Source organism: Engystomops pustulosus, chromosome 3, assembly GCF_040894005.1.
Source record: "Engystomops pustulosus chromosome 3, aEngPut4.maternal, whole genome shotgun sequence".
Taxonomy (NCBI): Eukaryota; Metazoa; Chordata; class Amphibia; order Anura; family Leptodactylidae; genus Engystomops; species Engystomops pustulosus.
In genome coordinates, this window is record NC_092413.1 from 3724809 (window position 1) to 3747039 (window position 22231).

Sequence of the window (22231 nt, forward strand, 5' to 3'; positions counted from 1 at the left end):
GCTGTGCCCTGTGCTCTCAGTGTAGGGGGCGTGTCCTCACACTGCTGTGCCCTGTGCTCTCAGTGTAGGGGGCGTGTCCTCACACTGCTGTGCCCTGTGCTCTCAGTGTAGGGGGCGTGTCCTCACACTGCTGTGCCCTCAGTGTAGGGGGCGTGTCCTCACACTGCTGTGCCCTCAGTGTAGGGGGCGTGTCCTCACACTGCTGTGCCCTGTGCTCTCAGTGTAGGGGGGCGTGTCCTCACACTGCTGTGCCCTGTGCTCTCAGTGTAGGGGGGCGTGTCCTCACACTGCTGTGCCCTGTGCTCTGTGTAGGGGGCGTGTCCTCACACTGCTGTGTTCTGTGCTCTGTGTAGGGGGTGTGGACAGGATGACTGCAGACATCTCTCTGCTACTGAACAACTGATCTTTATATTAACAGAAAGAAAAAAACAAAAAGTATTGGCCCCCGGGACCCCGCGCCGGGACCCTCCTGTACATAATACAAAATAAATACCCCTCTCCAGGAACAGAGCTCCACCCCCAATACACAGCTCCGACCACAATACACAGCTCCGCCCACAAGGCCCAGCGTATGGACATAAAGGTTTAATCTCCTCCTGCAGGGGGCGCCGATCAAAAGTCAAATGGGTGGAAGTCATAATCACTGGCGTCATCGGAGAACACCGAGCCCTCATCACCTTCCGCATCCTCATCATCCTCACCATCACCCTCATCATCCTCCTCCTCCAAGTGCCCGCTGAGGAAGTCCTCCATGTCCTCGCTGCTGCTGGACCGCAGGAAGATGTCCGAGAGGCCGTCATCACTGTCAGAGGGGATCACGATGGGGGTCACCTCCGCCACCAGATCTGGAAGGAGAGGATCAGGTTATACATAGTCATGTGACCAGACACATCACCCCCAGGGGGAGGAGCCAATCACCCTCATCATCCGCACAATGTTTACTAAGTGACTGCATCATCACATAACATCACAACGGTACCGAGACTCCGGGGTCACATCAGCGCCTGGAGAGGTGTCATACACGCTGACACAGGCCGAGAGTACAGCCTATCCATCACTAGAGAGCAGCGGCGCCATCACTGAGAATACAGCCTATCCATCACTAGAGAGCAGCGGAGCCATCACTGAGAATACAGCGTATCCATCACTAGAGAGCAGCGGCGCCATCACTGAGAATACAGCCTATCCATCACTAGAGAGCAGCGGCGCCATCACTGAGAATACAGCCTATCCATCACTAGGGAGCAGCGGCGCCATCACTGAGAATACAGCCTATCCATCACTAGAGAGCAGCGGCGCCATCACTGAGAATACAGCCTATCCATCACTAGGGAGCAGCGGCGCCATCACTGAGAATACAGCCTATCCATCACTAGAGAGCAGCGGTGCCATCACTGAGAATACAGCCTATCCATCACTAGGGAGCAGCGGCGCCATCACTGAGAATACAGCCTATCCATCACTAGAGAGCAGCGGTGCCATCACTGAGAATACAGCCTATCCATCACTAGAGAGCAGCGGTGCCATCACTGAGAATACAGCCTATCCATCACTAGAGAGCAGCGGTGCCATCACTGAGAATACAGCGTATCCATCACTAGAGAGCAGCGGCGCCATCACTGAGAATACAGCGTATCCATCACTAGAGAGCAGCGGCGCCATCACTGAGAATACAGCCTATCCATCACTAGAGAGCAGCGGTGCCATCACTGAGAATACAGCCTATCCATCACTAGAGAGCAGCGGCGCCATCACTGAGAATACAGCCTATCCCTCACTAGAGAGCAGCGGCGCCATCACTGAGAATACAGCCTATCCCTCACTAGAGAGCAGCGGTGCCATCACTGAGAATACAGCCTATCCATCACTAGAGAGCAGCTATCACTGAGAATACAGCCTATCCCTCACTAGAGAGCAGCGGTGTCATCACTGAGAATACAGCCTATCCATCACTAGAGAGCAGCGGTGCCATCACTGAGAATACAGCCTATCCATCACTAGAGAGCAGCGGCGCCATCACTGAGAATACAGCCTATCCATCACTGAGAATACAGCCTCTCCATCACTGAGAATACAGCCTATCCATCACTAGAGAGCAGCGGTGCCATCACTGAGAATACAGCCTATCCATCACTAGAGAGCAGCGGTGCCATCACTGAGAATACAGCCTATCCATCACTAGAGAGCAGCGGTGCCATCACTGAGAATACAGCGTATCCATCACTAGAGAGCAGCGGCGCCATCACTGAGAATACAGCGTATCCATCACTAGAGAGCAGCGGCGCCATCACTGAGAATACAGCCTATCCATCACTAGAGAGCAGCGGTGCCATCACTGAGAATACAGCCTATCCATCACTAGAGAGCAGCGGCGCCATCACTGAGAATACAGCCTATCCCTCACTAGAGAGCAGCGGCGCCATCACTGAGAATACAGCCTATCCCTCACTAGAGAGCAGCGGTGCCATCACTGAGAATACAGCCTATCCATCACTAGAGAGCAGCTATCACTGAGAATACAGCCTATCCCTCACTAGAGAGCAGCGGTGTCATCACTGAGAATACAGCCTATCCATCACTAGAGAGCAGCGGTGCCATCACTGAGAATACAGCCTATCCATCACTAGAGAGCAGCGGCGCCATCACTGAGAATACAGCCTATCCATCACTGAGAATACAGCCTCTCCATCACTGAGAATACAGCCTATCCATCACTAGAGAGCAGCGGTGCCATCACTGAGAATACAGCCTATCCATCACTAGAGAGCAGCGGTGCCATCACTGAGAATACAGCCTATCCATCACTAGAGAGCAGCGGTGCCATCACTGAGAATACAGCCTATCCATCACTAGAGAGCAGCGGTGCCATCACTGAGAATACAGCCTATCCATCACTAGAGAGCAGCAGTGCCATCACTGAGAATACAGCCTATCCATCACTAGAGAGAAGCGGTGCCATCACTGAGAATACAGCCTATCCATCACTAGAGAGCAGCGGTGCCATCACTGAGAATACAGCCTATCCATCACTAGAGAGCAGCGGCGCCATCACTGAGAATACAGCCTCTCCATCACTGGAGAGCAGCGGTGTCATCACTGAGAATACAGCCTATCCATCACTAGAGAGCAGCGGCGCCATCACTGAGAATACAGCCTATCCATCACTAGAGAGCAGCGGTGCCATCACTGAGAATACAGCCTATCCATCACTAGAGAGCAGCGGCGCCATCACTGAGAATACAGCCTATCCCTCACTAGAGAGCAGCGGCGCCATCACTGAGAATACAGCCTATCCCTCACTAGAGAGCAGCGGTGCCATCACTGAGAATACAGCCTATCCATCACTAGAGAGCAGCTATCACTGAGAATACAGCCTATCCCTCACTAGAGAGCAGCGGTGTCATCACTGAGAATACAGCCTATCCATCACTAGAGAGCAGCGGTGCCATCACTGAGAATACAGCCTATCCATCACTAGAGAGCAGCGGCGCCATCACTGAGAATACAGCCTATCCATCACTGAGAATACAGCCTCTCCATCACTGAGAATACAGCCTATCCATCACTAGAGAGCAGCGGTGCCATCACTGAGAATACAGCCTATCCATCACTAGAGAGCAGCGGTGCCATCACTGAGAATACAGCCTATCCATCACTAGAGAGCAGCGGTGCCATCACTGAGAATACAGCGTATCCATCACTAGAGAGCAGCGGCGCCATCACTGAGAATACAGCGTATCCATCACTAGAGAGCAGCGGCGCCATCACTGAGAATACAGCCTATCCATCACTAGAGAGCAGCGGTGCCATCACTGAGAATACAGCCTATCCATCACTAGAGAGCAGCGGCGCCATCACTGAGAATACAGCCTATCCCTCACTAGAGAGCAGCGGCGCCATCACTGAGAATACAGCCTATCCCTCACTAGAGAGCAGCGGTGCCATCACTGAGAATACAGCCTATCCATCACTAGAGAGCAGCTATCACTGAGAATACAGCCTATCCCTCACTAGAGAGCAGCGGTGTCATCACTGAGAATACAGCCTATCCATCACTAGAGAGCAGCGGTGCCATCACTGAGAATACAGCCTATCCATCACTAGAGAGCAGCGGCGCCATCACTGAGAATACAGCCTATCCATCACTGAGAATACAGCCTCTCCATCACTGAGAATACAGCCTATCCATCACTAGAGAGCAGCGGTGCCATCACTGAGAATACAGCCTATCCATCACTAGAGAGCAGCGGTGCCATCACTGAGAATACAGCCTATCCATCACTAGAGAGCAGCGGTGCCATCACTGAGAATACAGCCTATCCATCACTAGAGAGCAGCGGTGCCATCACTGAGAATACAGCCTATCCATCACTAGAGAGCAGCGGTGCCATCACTGAGAATACAGCCTATCCATCACTAGAGAGCAGCGGTGCCATCACTGAGAATACAGCCTATCCATCACTAGAGAGCAGCTATCACTGAGAATACAGCCTATCCCTCACTAGAGAGCAGCGGTGTCATCACTGAGAATACAGCCTATCCATCACTAGAGAGCAGCGGTGCCATCACTGAGAATACAGCCTATCCATCACTAGAGAGCAGCGGTGCCATCACTGAGAATACAGCCTATCCATCACTAGAGAGCAGCGGTGCCATCACTGAGAATACAGCCTATCCATCACTAGAGAGCAGCGGTGCCATCACTGAGAATACAGCCTATCCATCACTAGAGAGCAGCGGTGCCATCACTGAGAATACAGCCTATCCATCACTAGAGAGCAGCGGTGCCATCACTGAGAATACAGCCTATCCATCACTAGAGAGCAGCGGTGCCATCACTGAGAATACAGCCTATCCATCACTAGAGAGCAGCGGTGCCATCACTGAGAATACAGCCTATCCATCACTAGAGAGCAGCGGTACCATCACTGAGAATACAGCCTATCCATCACTAGAGAGCAGCGGTGTCATCACTGAGAATACAGCCTATCCATCACTAGAGAGCAGCGGCGACATCACTGAGAATACAGCCTATCCATCACTAGAGAGCAGCGGCGCCATCACTGAGAATACAGCCTATCCATCACTAGAGAGCAGCGGTGTCATCACTGAGAATACAGCCTATCCATCACTAGAGAGCAGCGGTGTCATCACTGAGAATACAGCCTATCCATCACTAGAGAGCAGCGGTGCCATCACTGAGAATACAGCCTATCCATCACTAGAGAGCAGCGGCGTCATCACTGAGAATACAGCGTATCCATCACTAGAGAGCAGCGGCGCCATCACTGAGAATACAGCCTATCCATCACTAGAGAGCAGCGGCGCCATCACTGAGAATACAGCGTATCCATCACTAGAGAGCAGCGGCGCCATCACTGAGAATACAGCCTATCCATCACTAGAGAGCAGCGGTGTCATCACTGAGAATACAACCTATCCATCACTAGAGAGCATCGGTGCCATCACTGAGAATACAGCCTATCCATCACTAGAGAGCAGCGGTGCCATCACTGAGAATACAGCCTATCCATCACTAGAGAGCAGCGGTGCCATCACTGAGAATACAGCCTATCCATCACTAGAGAGCAGCGGTGCCATCACTGAGAATACAGCCTATCCATCACTAGAGAGCAGCGGTGCCATCACTGAGAATACAGCCTATCCATCACTAGAGAGCAGCGGTGCCATCACTGAGAATACAGCCTATCCATCACTAGAGAGCAGCTATCACTGAGAATACAGCCTATCCCTCACTAGAGAGCAGCGGTGTCATCACTGAGAATACAGCCTATCCATCACTAGAGAGCAGCGGTGTCATCACTGAGAATACAGCCTATCCATCACTAGAGAGCAGCGGTGTCATCACTGAGAATACAGCCTATCCATCACTAGAGAGCAGCGGTGTCATCACTGAGAATACAGCCTATCCATCACTAGAGAGCAGCGGTGCCATCACTGAGAATACAGCCTATCCATCACTAGAGAGCAGCGGTGCCATCACTGAGAATACAGCCTATCCATCACTAGAGAGCAGCGGTGCCATCACTGAGAATACAGCCTATCCATCACTAGAGAGCAGCGGTACCATCACTGAGAATACAGCCTATCCATCACTAGAGAGCAGCGGTGCCATCACTGAGAATACAGCCTATCCATCACTAGAGAGCAGCGGTGTCATCACTGAGAATACAGCCTATCCATCACTAGAGAGCAGCGGTGCCATCACTGAGAATACAGCCTATCCATCACTAGAGAGCAGCGGTGCCATCACTGAGAATACAGCCTATCCATCACTAGAGAGCAGCGGTGCCATCACTGAGAATACAGCCTATCCATCACTAGAGAGCAGCGGTGACATCACTGAGAATACAGCCTATCCATCACTAGAGAGCAGCGGTGACATCACTGAGAATACAGCGGTGCCATCACTGAGAATACAGCCTATCCATCACTAGAGAGCAGCGGTACCATCACTGAGAATACAGCCTATCCATCACTAGAGAGCAGCGGTGCCATCACTGAGAATACAGCCTATCCATCACTAGAGAGCAGCGGTGCCATCACTGAGAATACAGCCTATCCATCATTAGAGAGCAGCGGTGCCATCACTGAGAATACAGCCTATCCATCACTAGAGAGCAGCGGCACCATCACTGAGAATACAGCCTATCCATCACTAGAGAGCAGCGGCGCCATCACTGAGAATACAGCCTATCCATCACCAGAGAGCAGCGGTGCCATCACTGAGAATACAGCCTATCCATCACTAGAGAGCAGCGGTGCCATCACTGAGAATACAGCCTATCCATCACTAGAGAGCAGCGGTGACATCACTGAGAATACAGCCTATCCATCACTAGAGAGCAGCGGTGCCATCACTGAGAATACAGCCTATCCATCACTAGAGAGCAGCGGTGCCATCACTGAGAATACAGCCTATCCATCACTAGAGAGCAGCGGTGTCATCACTGAGAATACAGCCTATCCATCACTAGAGAGCAGCGGCGCCATCACTGAGAATACAGCCTATCCATCACTAGAGAGCAGCGGTGCCATCACTGAGAATACAGCCTATCCATCACTAGAGAGCAGCGGTGTCATCACTGAGAATACAGCCTATCCATCACTAGGGAGCAGCGGCGCCATCACTGAGAATACAGCCTATCCATCACTAGAGAGCAGCGGTGCCATCACTGAGAATACAGCCTATCCATCACTAGAGAGCAGCGGTGACATCACTGAGATCACAGCCTATCCATCACTAGAGAACAGCGGCGCCATCACTGAGAATATAGCCTATCCATCACTAGAGAGCAGCGGTGCCATCACTGAGAATACAGCCTATCCATCACTAGAGAGCAGCGGTGCCATCACTGAGAAAACAGCCTATCCATCACTAGAGCAGCGGTGCCATCACTGAGAATACAGCCTATCCATCACTAGAGAGCAGCGGCGCCATCACTGAGAATACAGCCTATCCATCACTAGAGAGCAGCGGCGCCATCACTGAGAATACAGCCTCTCCATCACTGGAGAGCAGCGGTGTCATCACTGAGAATACAGCCTATCCATCACTAGAGAGCGGCGGCGCCATCACTGAGAATACAGCCTATCCATCACTAGAGAGCAGCGGTACCATCACTGAGAATACAGCCTATCCATCACTAGAGAGCAGCGGTGCCATCACTGAGAATACAGCCTATCCATCACTAGAGAGCAGCGGTGCCACCACTATAGAGAGGTTACACAATAATCTGGGTCACCCACCTCTCACCTTTGCGGTGTAATATGAGGGCGAGCCGGCGGTCTCTCATCTCGGGGCTCAGCTTGGTCACCATGCGGTCGATACAATTGTCCAGGACCAGGGATCGGGTTTGGGTGGTTATCGCCTGTCGGCACATGGGACATTCCTCCTTCCTCTTCCTCCAGGACTGGATACAGAAGGAGCAGAAGCTGTGTGCGCAGTTGAGGGTGACAGCCTGTGGGGGCGATATACACACGGTCACCCGCTGGCTGTGTGTTGCCCCCGGGGCAGCTGTGGGGGTCCTCACCTCTATGAAGTGCTCGGAGCAGATGACGCACTGCAGCTCGTTGTCCAGGACGTCGCTCATGTGGTTCAGGACCTCCTCCTTCTGCGCCTTCACCTTCTCCTTCTCCTCCTGTAAAAGGCACAAGAGTCACAACCCCCAATCCCTGAACCTCAGAGCTGGAATCCCCGGCTCCGGGGGCCGCACCTTCGTCTCCTGCAGCTCCTTATTCTTCTCTTGAATAATCTGCTCAAAGTCCCGGTGACTGCGATTCAGATCTTCCATAAGCAGCGAGTGCTGGAGGACATCAAGGGGAGAAGACTATCAGCGCTCTGTCTACCAACACTGCGCCCTCCTGCAATATTACTACAGAGCCACTGCCCCATCTATTATCACTGCGCCCTCCTGCAATATTACTACAGAGCCCACAGCCCCATCTATTATCACTGCGCCCTCCTGCAATATTACTACAGAGCCCACAGCCCCGTCTATTATCACTGCACCCTCCTGCAATATTACTACGGAGCACACAGCCCCCCATCTACGAACACTGCGCCCTCCTGCAATATTACTACAGAGCCACAGCCCCATCTGTTATCACTGCACCCTCCTGCAATATTACTACAGAGCACACAGCCCCCCATCTACCAACACTGCGCCCTCCTGCAATATTACTACAGAGCCACTGCCCCATCTATTATCACTGCACCCTCCTGCAATATTACTACAGAGCCCACAGCCCCATCTATTATCACTGCGTCCCTCCTGCAATATTACTACAGAGCCCACAGCCCCGTCTATTATCACTGCACCCTCCTGCAATATTACTACGGAGCACACAGCCCCCCATCTACGAACACTGCGCCCTCCTGCAATATTACTACAGAGCCACAGCCCCATCTGTTATCACTGCACCCTCCTGCAATATTACTACAGAGCACACAGCCCCCCATCTACGAACACTGCGCCCTCCTGCAATATTACTACAGAGCCACAGCCCCATCTATTATCACTGCACCCTCCTGCAATATTACTACAGAGCACACAGCCCCCCATCTACCAACACTGCGCCCTCCTGCAATATTACTACAGAGCCACTGCCCCATCTATTATCACTGCACCCTCCTGCAATATTACTACAGAGCCCACAGCCCCATCTATTATCACTGCGCCCTCCTGCAATATTACTACAGAGCCCACAGCCCCATCTATTATCACTGCACCCTCCTGCAATATTACTACAGAGCCCACAGCCCCATCTATTATCAATGCACCCTCCTGCAATATTACTACAGAGCCCACAGCCCCATCTATTATGACTGCACCCTCCTGCAATACTACTACAGAGCCCACTGCCCCATCTATTATCACTGCGCCCTCCTGCAATATTACTACAGAGCCCACAGCCCCATCTATTATCACTGCGCCCTCCTGCAATATTACTACAGAGACCACAGCCCCATTTATTATCACTGCGCCCTCCTGCAATATTACTAGAGCCCACAGCCCCATCTATTATCACTGCACCCTCCTGCAATATTACTACAGAGCCACTGCCCCATCTATTATCACTGCACCCTCCTGCAATATTACTAGAGCCCACAACCCCATCTATTATCACTGCACCCTCCTGCAATATTACTACAGAGCCACTGCCCCATCTATTATCACTGCACCCTCCTGCAATATTACTACAGAGCCCACAGCCCCATCTATTATCACTGCGCCCTCCTGCAATATTACTACAGAGCCCACAGCCCCGTCTATTATCACTGCACCCTCCTGCAATATTACTACGGAGCACACAGCCCCCCATCTACGAACACTGCGCCCTCCTGCAATATTACTACAGAGCCACAGCCCCATCTGTTATCACTGCACCCTCCTGCAATATTACTACAGAGCACACAGCCCCCCATCTACCAACACTGCGCCCTCCTGCAATATTACTACAGAGCCACTGCCCCATCTATTATCACTGCACCCTCCTGCAATATTACTACAGAGCCCACAGCCCCATCTATTATCACTGCGCCCTCCTGCAATATTACTACAGAGCCCACAGCCCCGTCTATTATCACTGCACCCTCCTGCAATATTACTACGGAGCACACAGCCCCCCATCTACGAACACTGCGCCCTCCTGCAATATTACTACAGAGCCACAGCCCCATCTGTTATCACTGCACCCTCCTGCAATATTACTACAGAGCACACAGCCCCCCATCTACGAACACTGCGCCCTCCTGCAATATTACTACAGAGCCACAGCCCCATCTATTATCACTGCACCCTCCTGCAATATTACTACAGAGCACACAGCCCCCCATCTACCAACACTGCGCCCTCCTGCAATATTACTACAGAGCCACTGCCCCATCTATTATCACTGCACCCTCCTGCAATATTACTACAGAGCCCACAGCCCCATCTATTATCACTGCGCCCTCCTGCAATATTACTACAGAGCCCACAGCCCCATCTATTATCACTGCACCCTCCTGCAATATTACTACAGAGCCCACAGCCCCATCTATTATCAATGCACCCTCCTGCAATATTACTAGAGCCCACAGCCCCATCTATTATGACTGCACCCTCCTGCAATACTACTACAGAGCCCACTGCCCCATCTATTATCACTGCGCCCTCCTGCAATATTACTACAGAGCCCACAGCCCCATCTATTATCACTGCGCCCTCCTGCAATATTACTACAGAGACCACAGCCCCATTTATTATCACTGCGCCCTCCTGCAATATTACTAGAGCCCACAGCCCCATCTATTATCACTGCACCCTCCTGCAATATTACTACAGAGCCACTGCCCCATCTATTATCACTGCACCCTCCTGCAATATTACTAGAGCCCACAGCCCCATCTATTATCACTGCACCCTCCTGCAATATTACTACAGAGCCACTGCCCCATCTATTATCACTGCGCCCTCCTGCAATATTACTACAGAGACCACAGCCCCATCTATTATCACTGCACCCTCCTGCAATATTACTACAGAGCCACTGCCCCATCTATTATCACTGCGCCCTCCTGCAATATTACTACAGAGCCACTGCCCCATCTATTATCACTGCACCCTCCTGCAATATTACTACAGAGACCACAGCCCCATCTATTATCACTGCGCCCTCCTGCAATATTACTAGAGCCCACAGCCCCATCTATTATCACTGCACCCTCCTGCAATATTACTACAGAGCCCACAGCACCATCTATTATCACTGCGCCCTCCTGCAATACTACTACAGAGCCCACAGCCCCATCTATTATCACTGTGCCCTCCTGCAATATTACTACAGAGCCACTGCCCCATCTATTATCACTGCACCCTCCTGCAATATTACTACAGAGCCCACAGCCCCATCTATTATCACTGCGCCCTCCTGCAATATTACTAGAGCCCACAGCCCCATCTATTATCACTGCACCCTCCTGCAATATTACTACAGAGCCACTGCCCCATCTATTATCACTGCGCCCTCCTGCAATATTACTACAGAGCCCACAGCCCCATCTATTATCACTGCACCCTCCTGCAATATTACTACAGAGCCCACAGCCCCATCTATTATCACTGCACCCTCCTGCAATATTACTACAGAGCCCACAGCCCCATCTATTATCACTGCGCCCTCCTGCAATATTACTACAGAGCCCACAGCCCCATCTATTATCACTGCACCCTCCTGCAATATTACTACAGAGACCACAGCCCCATCTATTATCACTGCACCCTCCTGCAATATTACTACAGAGCCCACAGCCCCTTTCCTGTTCCCCGGGAATCTCCTTTGCTCTGTATCTCGGTAGATTTGGATACAGTGTTATGTATCCGGAAGCCTTAGATACGTCACCTCATGCAGGGCTTGAGCCAGCTGCTCCTTCAGACGCTCCTCTGCCGAATCCTGAAATCAGAAGGAGGAAGAGCCTGTGATCCCAAGCACTGCAGGAACCTCACATACCCATGTGCTGTGGGCACTATTCTCTGTGGCATCTCAGGGGTAGCAGCAGAGATTCCATTGCATACATTAGGACCCCATTGGTCACCCCCCCCCCCTCATACCGCGCTTCCTTGCTTCTCCTGCAAGACCTTCTTCAGCTGGTCCACCTGCTGGAGATGCTCCTGGTGTCTGGTAGACAGCTCCTTCTGCAGGTCCTGCAGCTGTTCACTCCCTGCAGGTCCTCCCTGCCGCGGGTTCTTCAGCTTCTCCTGGACCTGAGTGTTTAGGTTCCTAAGTTCCACAATAGATTGTCTCATTTTGGTCAGATGGAAGGAGCTGGGGGTCTGCGTGGACATGAGCTCAGCGTCCAGAGAGCCGTCCAGCTCCACCACCTCCTCCAACGCCACTGGCCGCTCCACCAGCTCCTGCACCACCTCCTGCACCACCACTGGCCGCTCCACCACCTCCTGCACCACCTCCTGCACCACCACTGGCCGCTCCACCACCTCCTGCACCGTCACTGGCCGCTCCACCACCTCCTGCACCGTCACTGGCCGCTCCACCACCTCCTGCACCGTCACTGGCCGCTCCACCACCTCTGGCTTTTGAGACCGGGCCGCGTCCTTACTCTCTCTAGACACACGCTGGATTTTGGCCTTGGATGAGCTGGAGGGGGCTTCAGTCCCGGAGGCCTGGGGGTCTTCACAATTCATTTTACGCTTTGATCTGGACGACTTTCTCTTCCCCGACTGCGGAGGAATAAGAAGCGGCCGGATCTGCTCCAAGTCTTCCTGAACAAACTCATATTCCAGCTCCGACCCTTCTGCATTGGGTAACATCACCCCGACCTGCACCCGGCTCCCCCCAGCCAGGACGTAAGCTCTCCCAGGCTCCAGCTTCTCCTTATTCACAAAGACTCCATTCAGGCTCTGAAAGACAAGAAGATCCTGTATTATACCCCAGAGCTGCACTCACTATTCTGCTGCTGGTGCAGTCACTGTGTACATACATGACATTACTTATCCTGTACTGATCCTGAGTTACATCCTGTATTATACTCCAGAGCTGCACTCACTATTCTGCTGCTGGTGCAGTCACTGTGTACATACATGACATTACTTATCCTGTACTGACCCTGAGTTACATCCTGTATTATACCCCAGAGCTGCACTCACTATTCTGCTGCTGGTGCAGTCACTGTACATACATGACATTACTTATCCTGTACTGATCCTGAGTTACATCCTGTATTATACTCCAGAGCTGCACTCACTATTCTGCTGCTGGTGCAGTCACTGTGTACATACATGACATTACTTATCCTGTACTGATCCTGAGTTACATCCTGTATTATACTCCAGAGCTGCACTCACTATTCTGCTGCTGGTGCAGTCACTGTGTACATACATGACATTACTTATCCTGTACTGATCCTGAGTTACATCCTGTATTATACTCCAGAGCTGCACTCACTATTCTGCTGCTGGTGAAGTCACTGTGTACATACATGACATTACTTATCCTGTACTGATCCTGAGTTACATCCTGTATTATACCTCAGAGCTGCACTCACTATTCTGCTGCTGGTGCAGTCACTGTGTACATACATGACACTACTTATCCTGTACTGATCCTGAGTTACATCCTGTATTATACCCCAGAGCTGCACTCACTATTCTGCTGCTGGTGCAGTCACTGTGTACATACATGACATTACTTATCCTGTACTGATCCTGAGTTACATCCTGTATTATACCCCAGAGCTGCACTCACTATTCTGCTGCTGGTGCAGTCACTGTGTACATACATGACATTACTTATCCTGTACTGATCCTGAGTTACATCCTGTATTATACTCCAGAGCTGCACTCACTATTCTGCTGCTGGTGCAGTCACTGTGTACATACATGACATTACTTATCCTGTACTGATCCTGAGTTACATCCTGTATTATACCCCAGAGCTGCACTCACTATTCTGCTGCTGGTGCAGTCACTGTGTACATACATGACATTACTTATCCTGTACTGATCCTGAGTTACATCCTGTATTATACCCCAGAGCTGCACTCACTATTCTGCTGCTGGTGCAGTCACTGTGTACATACATGACATTACTTATCCTGTACTGATCCTGAGTTACATCCTGTATTATAATCCAGAGCTGCACTCACTATTCTGCTGCTGGTGCAGTCACTGTGTACATACATGACATTACTTATCCTGTACTGACCCTGAGTTACATCCTGTATTATACCCCAGAGCTGCACTCACTATTCTGCTGCTGGTGCAGTCACTGTACATACATGACATTACTTATCCTGTACTGACCCTGAGTTACATCCTGTATTATACCCCAGAGCTGCACTCACTATTCTGCTGCTGGTGCAGTCACTGTGTACATACATGACATTACTTATCCTGTACTGATCCTGAGTTACATCCAGTATTATACCCCAGAGCTGCACTCACTATTCTGCTGCTGGTGCAGTCACTGTGTACATACATGACATTACTTATCCTATACTGATCCTGAGTTACATCCTGTATTATACCCCAGAGCTGCACTCACTATTCTGCTGCTGGTGCAGTCACTGTGTACATACATGACATTACTTATCCTGTACTGATCCTGAGTTACATCCTGTATTATACCCCAGAGCTGCACTCACTATTCTGCTGCTGGTGCAGTCACTGTGTATATACATGACATTACTTATCCTGTACTGATCCTGAGTTACATCCTGTATTATACCCCAGAGCTGCACTCACTATTCTGCTGCTGGTGCAGTCACTGTGTACATACATGACATTACTTATCCTGTACTGATCCTGAGTTACATCCTGTATTATACTCCAGAGCTGCACTCACTATTCTGCTGCTGGTGCAGTCACTGTGTACATACATGACATTACTTATCCTGTACTGATCCTGAGTTACATCCTGTATTATACCCCAGAGCTGCACTCACTATTCTGCTGCTGGTGCAGTCACTGTGTACATACATGACATTACTTATCCTGTACTGATCCTGAGTTACATCCTGTATTATACCCCAGAGCTGCACTCACTATTCTGCTGCTGGTGCAGTTACTGTGTACATACATGACATTACTTATCCTGTACTGATCCTGAGTTACATCCTGTATTATACCCCAGAGCTGCACTCACTATTCTGCTGCTGGTGCAGTCACTGTGTACATGACATGACTTATGCTGTTAGTCAGTGAGTGTCTGTGTGTGATGGTACCGGTACCAGTGTGAGTTGCAGTGGGTCGGTGTCCTGCGCTGTTGTCAGACTTACACGGTTGTCGGTGATGGTCCACCGCCGCTGTGCGTCCTGCCGGAGGATACAGTGCACCCGGGAGACCATGAGGGGGCACAGAGGGGACTGCAGCTGGTAGGTGACATCAACCCCTCTGCCCAGAGTCACCTGAAGGAAGGACACATGAGAAGAGCAGAGGAGGACAGTGAAGGGTTAGAAGCAATATAATTATATAATAAAGGGGGTCAGTGTCACAGAGGGGGGGGGGGGGCAGGCGGTATAGTGTGCACTGTATATACATATATGTGGGGGCTGTGTATACATAGGGGTCTCCTCCCTGTGTGTGCACTGTATATACATATATGAGGGGCTGTGTATACATAGGGGTCTCCTCCCTGTGTGTACACTGTATATACATATATGAGGGGCTGTGTATACATAGGGGTCTCCTCCCTGTGTGTGCACTGTATATACATATATGAGGGGCTGTGTATACATAGGGGTCTCCTCCCTGTGTGTACACTGTATATACATATATGAGGGGCTGTGTATACATAGGGGTCTCCTCCCTGTGTGTGCACTGTATATATACATATATGAGGGGCTGTGTATACATAGGGGTCTCCTCCCTGTGTGTGCACTGTATATATACATATATGAGGGGCTGTGTATACATAGGGGTCTCCTCCCTGTGTGTGCACTGTATATACATATATGAGGGGCTGTGTATATATAGGGGTCTCCTCCCTGTGTGTACACTGTATATACATATATGAGGGGCTGTGTATACATAGGGGTCTCCTCCCTGTGTGTGCACTGTATATACATATATGAGGGGCTGTGTATACATAGGGGTCTCCTCCCTGTGTGTGCACTGTATATATACATATATGTGGGGCTGTGTATATATAGGGGTCTCCTCCCTGTGTGTGCACTGTATATACATATATGTGGGGGCTGTGTATACATAGGGGTCTCCTCCCTGTGTGTACACTGTATATATACATATATGTGGGGGCTGTGTATACATAGGGGTCTCCTCCCTGTGTGTGCACTGTATATACATATATGAGGGGCTGTGTATATATAGGGGTCTCCTCCCTGTGTGTGCACTGTATATACATATATGAGGGGCTGTGTATACATAGGGGTCTCCTCCCTGTGTGTGCACTGTATATACATATATGTGGGGGCTGTGTATACATAGGGGTCTCCTCCCTGTGTGTGCACTGTATATATACATATATGTGGGGGCTGTGTATACATAGGGGTCTCCTCCCTGTGTGTGCACTGTATATACATATATGAGGGGGCTGTGTATATATAGGGGTCTCCTCCCTGTGTGTGCACTGTATATACATATATGAGGGGCTGTGTATATATAGGGGTCTCCTCCCTGTGTGTACACTGTATATACATATATGAGGGGCTGTGTATACATAGGGGTCTCCTCCCTGTGTGTACACTGTATATATACATATATGAGGGGCTGTGTATACATAGGGGTCTCCTCCCTGTGTGTACACTGTATATACATATATGAGGGGCTGTGTATACATAGGGGTCTCCTCCCTGTGTGTGCACTGTATATACATATATGAGGGGCTGTGTATACATAGGGGTCTCCTCCCTGTGTGTGCACTGTATATACATATATGTGGGGGCTGTGTATACATAGGGGTCTCCTCCCTGTGTGTGCACTGTATATATACATATATGTGGGGGCTGTGTATACATAGGGGTCTCCTCCCTGTGTGTGCACTGTATATACATATATGAGGGGGCTGTGTATATATAGGGGTCTCCTCCCTGTGTGTACACTGTATATACATATATGAGGGGCTGTGTATACATAGGGGTCTCCTCCCTGTGTGTGCACTGTATATACATATATGAGGGGCTGTGTATACATAGGGGTCTCCTCCCTGTGTGTGCACTGTATATATACATATATGAGGGGCTGTGTATACATAGGGGTCTCCTCCCTGTGTGTGCACTGTATATATACATATATGTGGGGGCTGTGTATACATAGGGGTCTCCTCCCTGTGTGTGCACTGTATATACATATATGAGGGGCTGTGTATACATAGGGGTCTCCTCCCTGTGTGTGCACTGTATATATACATATATGAGGGGCTGTGTATACATAGGGGTCTCCTCCCTGTGTGTGCACTGTATATATACATATATGTGGGGGCTGTGTATACATAGGGGTCTCCTCCCTGTGTGTGCACTGTATATACATATATGAGGGGCTGTGTATACATAGGGGTCTCCTCCCTGTGTGTACACTGTATATATACATATGAGGGGGCTGTGTATATATAGGGGTCTCCTCCCTGTGTGTACACTGTATATACATATATGAGGGGCTGTGTATATATAGGGGTCTCCTCCCTGTGTGTACACTGTATATATACATATGAGGGGGCTGTGTATATATAGGGGTCCCCTCCCTGTGTGTGCACTGTATATACATATATGAGGGGCTGTGTATATATAGGGGTCTCCTCCCTGTGTGTACACTGTATATACATATATGAGGGGCTGTGTATACATAGGGGTCTCCTCCCTGTGTGTGCACTGTATATACATATATGAGGGGCTGTGTATATATAGGGGTCTCCTCCCTGTGTGTACACTGTATATACATATATGAGGGGCTGTGTATATATAGGGGTCTCCTCCCTGTGTGTGCACTGTATATACATATATGTGGGGCTGTGTATATATAGGGGTCTCCTCCCTGTGTGTACACTGTATATACATATATGAGGGGCTGTGTATACATAGGGGTCTCCTCCCTGTGTGTACACTGTATATATACATATGAGGGGGCTGTGTATATATAGGGGTCTCCTCCCTGTGTGTACACTGTATATACATATATGAGGGGCTGTGTATACATAGGGGTCTCCTCCCTGTGTGTACACTGTATATATACATATGTGGGGGCTGTGTATATATAGGGGTCTCCTCCCTGTGTGTACACTGTATATACATATATGAGGGGCTGTGTATATATAGGGGTCTCCTCCCTGTGTGTGCACTGTATATACATATATGAGGGGCTGTGTATATATAGGGGTCTCCTCCCTGTGTGTGCACTGTATATACATATATGAGGGGCTGTGTATACATAGGGGTCTCCTCCCTGTGTGTACACTGTATATACATATATGAGGGGCTGTGTATACATAGGGGTCTCCTCCCTGTGTGTGCACTGTATATACATATATGTGGGGGCTGTGTATACATAGGGGTCTCCTCCCTGTGTGTGCACTGTATATACATATATGAGGGGCTGTGTATATATAGGGGTCTCCTCCCTGTGTGTACACTGTATATACATATATGAGGGGCTGTGTATACATAGGGGTCTCCTCCCTGTGTGTACACTGTATATATACATATGAGGGGGCTGTGTATATATAGGGGTCTCCTCCCTGTGTGTGCACTGTATATATACATATATGAGGGGCTGTGTATATATAGGGGTCTCCTCCCTGTGTGTACACTGTATATACATATATGAGGGGCTGTGTATACATAGGGGTCTCCTCCCTGTGTGTACACTGTATATATACATATGTGGGGGCTGTGTATATATAGGGGTCTCCTCCCTGTGTGTACACTGTATATACATATATGTGGGGGCTGTGTATATATAGGGGTCTCCTCCCTGTGTGTGCACTGTATATACATATATGAGGGGCTGTGTATACATAGGGGTCTCCTCCCTGTGTGTACACTGTATATACATATATGAGGGGCTGTGTATACATAGGGGTCTCCTCCCTGTGTGTACACTGTATATACATATATGAGGGGCTGTGTATACATAGGGGTCTCCTCCCTGTGTGTGCACTGTATATACATATATGAGGGGCTGTGTATACATAGGGGTCTCCTCCCTGTGTGTACACTGTATATATACATATGAGGGGGCTGTGTATATATAGGGGTCTCCTCCCTGTGTGTACACTGTATATACATATATGAGGGGCTGTGTATACATAGGGGTCTCCTCCCTGTGTGTGCACTGTATATACATATATGAGGGGCTGTGTATACATAGGGGTCTCCTCCCTGTGTGTACACTGTATATATACATGAGGGGGCTGTGTATATATAGGGGTCTCCTCCCTGTGTGTACACTGTATATACATATATGAGGGGCTGTGTATATATAGGGGTCTCCTCCCTGTGTGTGCACTGTATATACATATATGAGGGGCTGTGTATACATAGGGGTCTCCTCCCTGTGTGTACACTGTATATACATATATGAGGGGCTGTGTATATATAGGGGTCTCCTCCCTGTGTGTGCACTGTATATACATATATGAGGGGCTGTGTATATATAGGGGTCTCCTCCCTGTGTGTACACTGTATATACATATATGAGGGGCTGTGTATATATAGGGGTCTCCTCCCTGTGTGTGCACTGTATATACATATATGTGGGGCTGTGTATATATAGGGGTCCCCTCCCTGTGTGTACACTGTATATACATATATGTGGGGGCTGTGTATATATAGGGGTCTCCTCCCTGTGTGTACACTGTATATACATATATGAGGGGCTGTGTATACATAGGGGTCTCCTCCCTGTGTGTGCACTGTATATACATATATGAGGGGCTGTGTATACATAGGGGTCTCCTCCCTGTGTGTACACTGTATATACATATATGAGGGGCTGTGTATATATAGGGGTCTCCTCCCTGTGTGTGCACTGTATATACATATATGAGGGGCTGTGTATATATAGAGGTCCCCTCCCTGTGTGTACACTGTATATACATATATGAGGGGCTGTGTATATATAGGGGTCTCCTCCCTGTGTGTACACTGTATATACATATATGAGGGGCTGTGTATATATAGGGGTCTCCTCCCTGTGTGTGCACTGTATATACATATATGTGGGGCTGTGTATATATAGGGGTCCCCTCCCTGTGTGTACACTGTATATACATATATGTGGGGGCTGTGTATATATAGGGGTCTCCTCCCTGTGTGTACACTGTATATACATATATGAGGGGCTGTGTATACATAGGGGTCTCCTCCCTGTGTGTGCACTGTATATACATATATGAGGGGCTGTGTATACATAGGGGTCTCCTCCCTGTGTGTGCACTGTATATACATATATGAGGGGCTGTGTATACATAGGGGTCTCCTCCCTGTGTGTACACTGTATATACATATATGAGGGGCTGTGTATACATAGGGGTCTCCTCCCTGTGTGTGCACTGTATATACATATATGAGGGGCTGTGTATATATAGAGGTCCCCTCCCTGTGTGTACACTGTATATACATATATGAGGGGGCTGTGTATACATAGGGGTCTCCTCCCTGTGTGTGCACTGTATATACATATATGAGGGGCTGTGTATACATAGGGGTCTCCTCCCTGTGTGTACACTGTATATACATATATGAGGGGCTGTGTATACATAGGGGTCTCCTCCCTGTGTGTACACTGTATATATACATATGAGGGGGCTGTGTATATATAGGGGTCTCCTCCCTGTGTGTACACTGTATATACATATATGAGGGGCTGTGTATATATAGGGGTCCCCTCCCTGTGTGTACACTGTATATATACATATATGTGGGGGCTGTGTATACATAGGGGTCTCCTCCCTGTGTGTGCACTGTATATACATATATGAGGGGCTGTGTATATATATAGGGGTCTCCTCCCTGTGTGTGCACTGTATATACATATATGAGGGGCTGTGTATACATAGGGGTCTCCTCCCTGTGTGTGCACTGTATATACATATATGAGGGGCTGTGTATACATAGGGGTCTCCTCCCTGTGTGTGCACTGTATATACATATATGTGGGGGCTGTGTATATATAGGGGTCTCCTCCCTGTGTGTACACTGTATATACATATATGAGGGGCTGTGTATACATAGGGGTCTCCTCCCTGTGTGTGCACTGTATATACATATATGAGGGGGCTGTGTATATATAGGGGTCTCCTCCCTGTGTGTACACTGTATATACATATATGAGGGGCTGTGTATACATAGGGGTCTCCTCCCTGTGTGTACACTGTATATATACATATGAGGGGGCTGTGTATACATAGGGGTCTCCTCCCTGTGTGTACACTGTATATACATATATGAGGGGCTGTGTATACATAGGGGTCTCCTCCCTGTGTGTACACTGTATATACATATATGAGGGGCTGTGTATACATAGGGGTCTCCTCCCTGTGTGTACACTGTATATATACATATGAGGGGGCTGTGTATACATAGGGGTCTCCTCCCTGTGTGTGCACTGTATATACATATATGTGGGGGCTGTGTATATATAGGGGTCCCCTCCCTGTGTGTGCACTGTATATATACATATATGTGGGGCTGTGTATATATAGGGGTCTCCTCCCTGTGTGTGCACTGTATATACATATATGAGGGGCTGTGTATACATAGGGGTCTCCTCCCTGTGTGTGCACTGTATATACATATATGAGGGGCTGTGTATATATAGAGGTCCCCTCCCTGTGTGTACACTGTATATACATATATGTGGGGGCTGTGTATATATAGGGGTCCCCTCCCTGTGTGTACACTGTATATACATATATGTGGGGGCTGTGTATATATAGGGGTCCCCTCCCTGTGTGTACACTGTATATACATATATGTGGGGCGCTGCTCTCCTCACCTCCTCCCCCTCGGGCAGTAATAGTACGTCCCGGCTTCCCCCCAGTCTCCGCAGACACCAGCACATTCCTCCTCCTCCGCCGCTGTGGTCGCTCCTCCCCTCCCCGGGCTCCGCCATTATCACCGGACATCCGCGGCCTACACCGAGGCAGCACCGGAGCAACCGCCAGGCGCGACCAATCACCGGCCGAGCTGATGGATGACTGCAAACTGAGGGCCCGCTCGCCGGGCCGGCCAATCAGCGGCAGCGTCTCTGGTCACGTG

The 22231-nt window shown here is 49.6% G+C and overlaps 1 protein-coding gene across 6 annotated transcripts; it reads right to left on the minus strand.

Annotated features, from left to right (window-relative positions):
* Nucleotides 1–386: 386 nt before the first annotated feature.
* On the minus strand, nt 387–22231 carry RNF8 (ring finger protein 8). Of its 6 annotated transcripts, none has more exons than XM_072139773.1 (9): nt 21969–22230; nt 15299–15427; nt 12459–12923; nt 12117–12386; nt 11908–11958; nt 8238–8327; nt 8055–8162; nt 7778–7982; nt 387–845 (listed from the first exon to the last, which is right to left on the minus strand). In XM_072139773.1, the coding sequence occupies exons 1-9, from the start codon at nt 22083–22085 to the stop codon at nt 613–615; spliced, it is 1668 nt and encodes a 555-aa protein (XP_071995874.1). In that variant the 5' UTR covers nt 22086–22230; the 3' UTR covers nt 387–612. The 6 variants fall into 6 exon arrangements, with proteins under 6 accessions (XP_071995874.1, XP_071995872.1, XP_071995875.1 ...); XM_072139771.1 differs by having other exon boundaries at nt 12417–12923; XM_072139774.1 differs by having other exon boundaries at nt 12117–12470; nt 12561–12923; nt 21969–22229.

Bases quoted from the DNA above. Each gene is read 5' to 3' on its own strand.
- RNF8 (XM_072139770.1), bottom strand. From the start codon at position 22,085: ATGGCGGAGCCCGGGGAGGGGAGGAGCGACCACAGCGGCGGAGGAGGA. The intron at 15,428-21,968 runs GTGAGGAGAGCA...TCCTTCCTTCAG, and splicing joins TACTGCCCGAGGGGGAGGAG to GTGACTCTGGGCAGAGGGGT. The intron at 12,924-15,298 runs GTAAGTCTGACA...CTTGTCTTTCAG, and splicing joins GGACCATCACCGACAACCGT to AGCCTGAATGGAGTCTTTGT.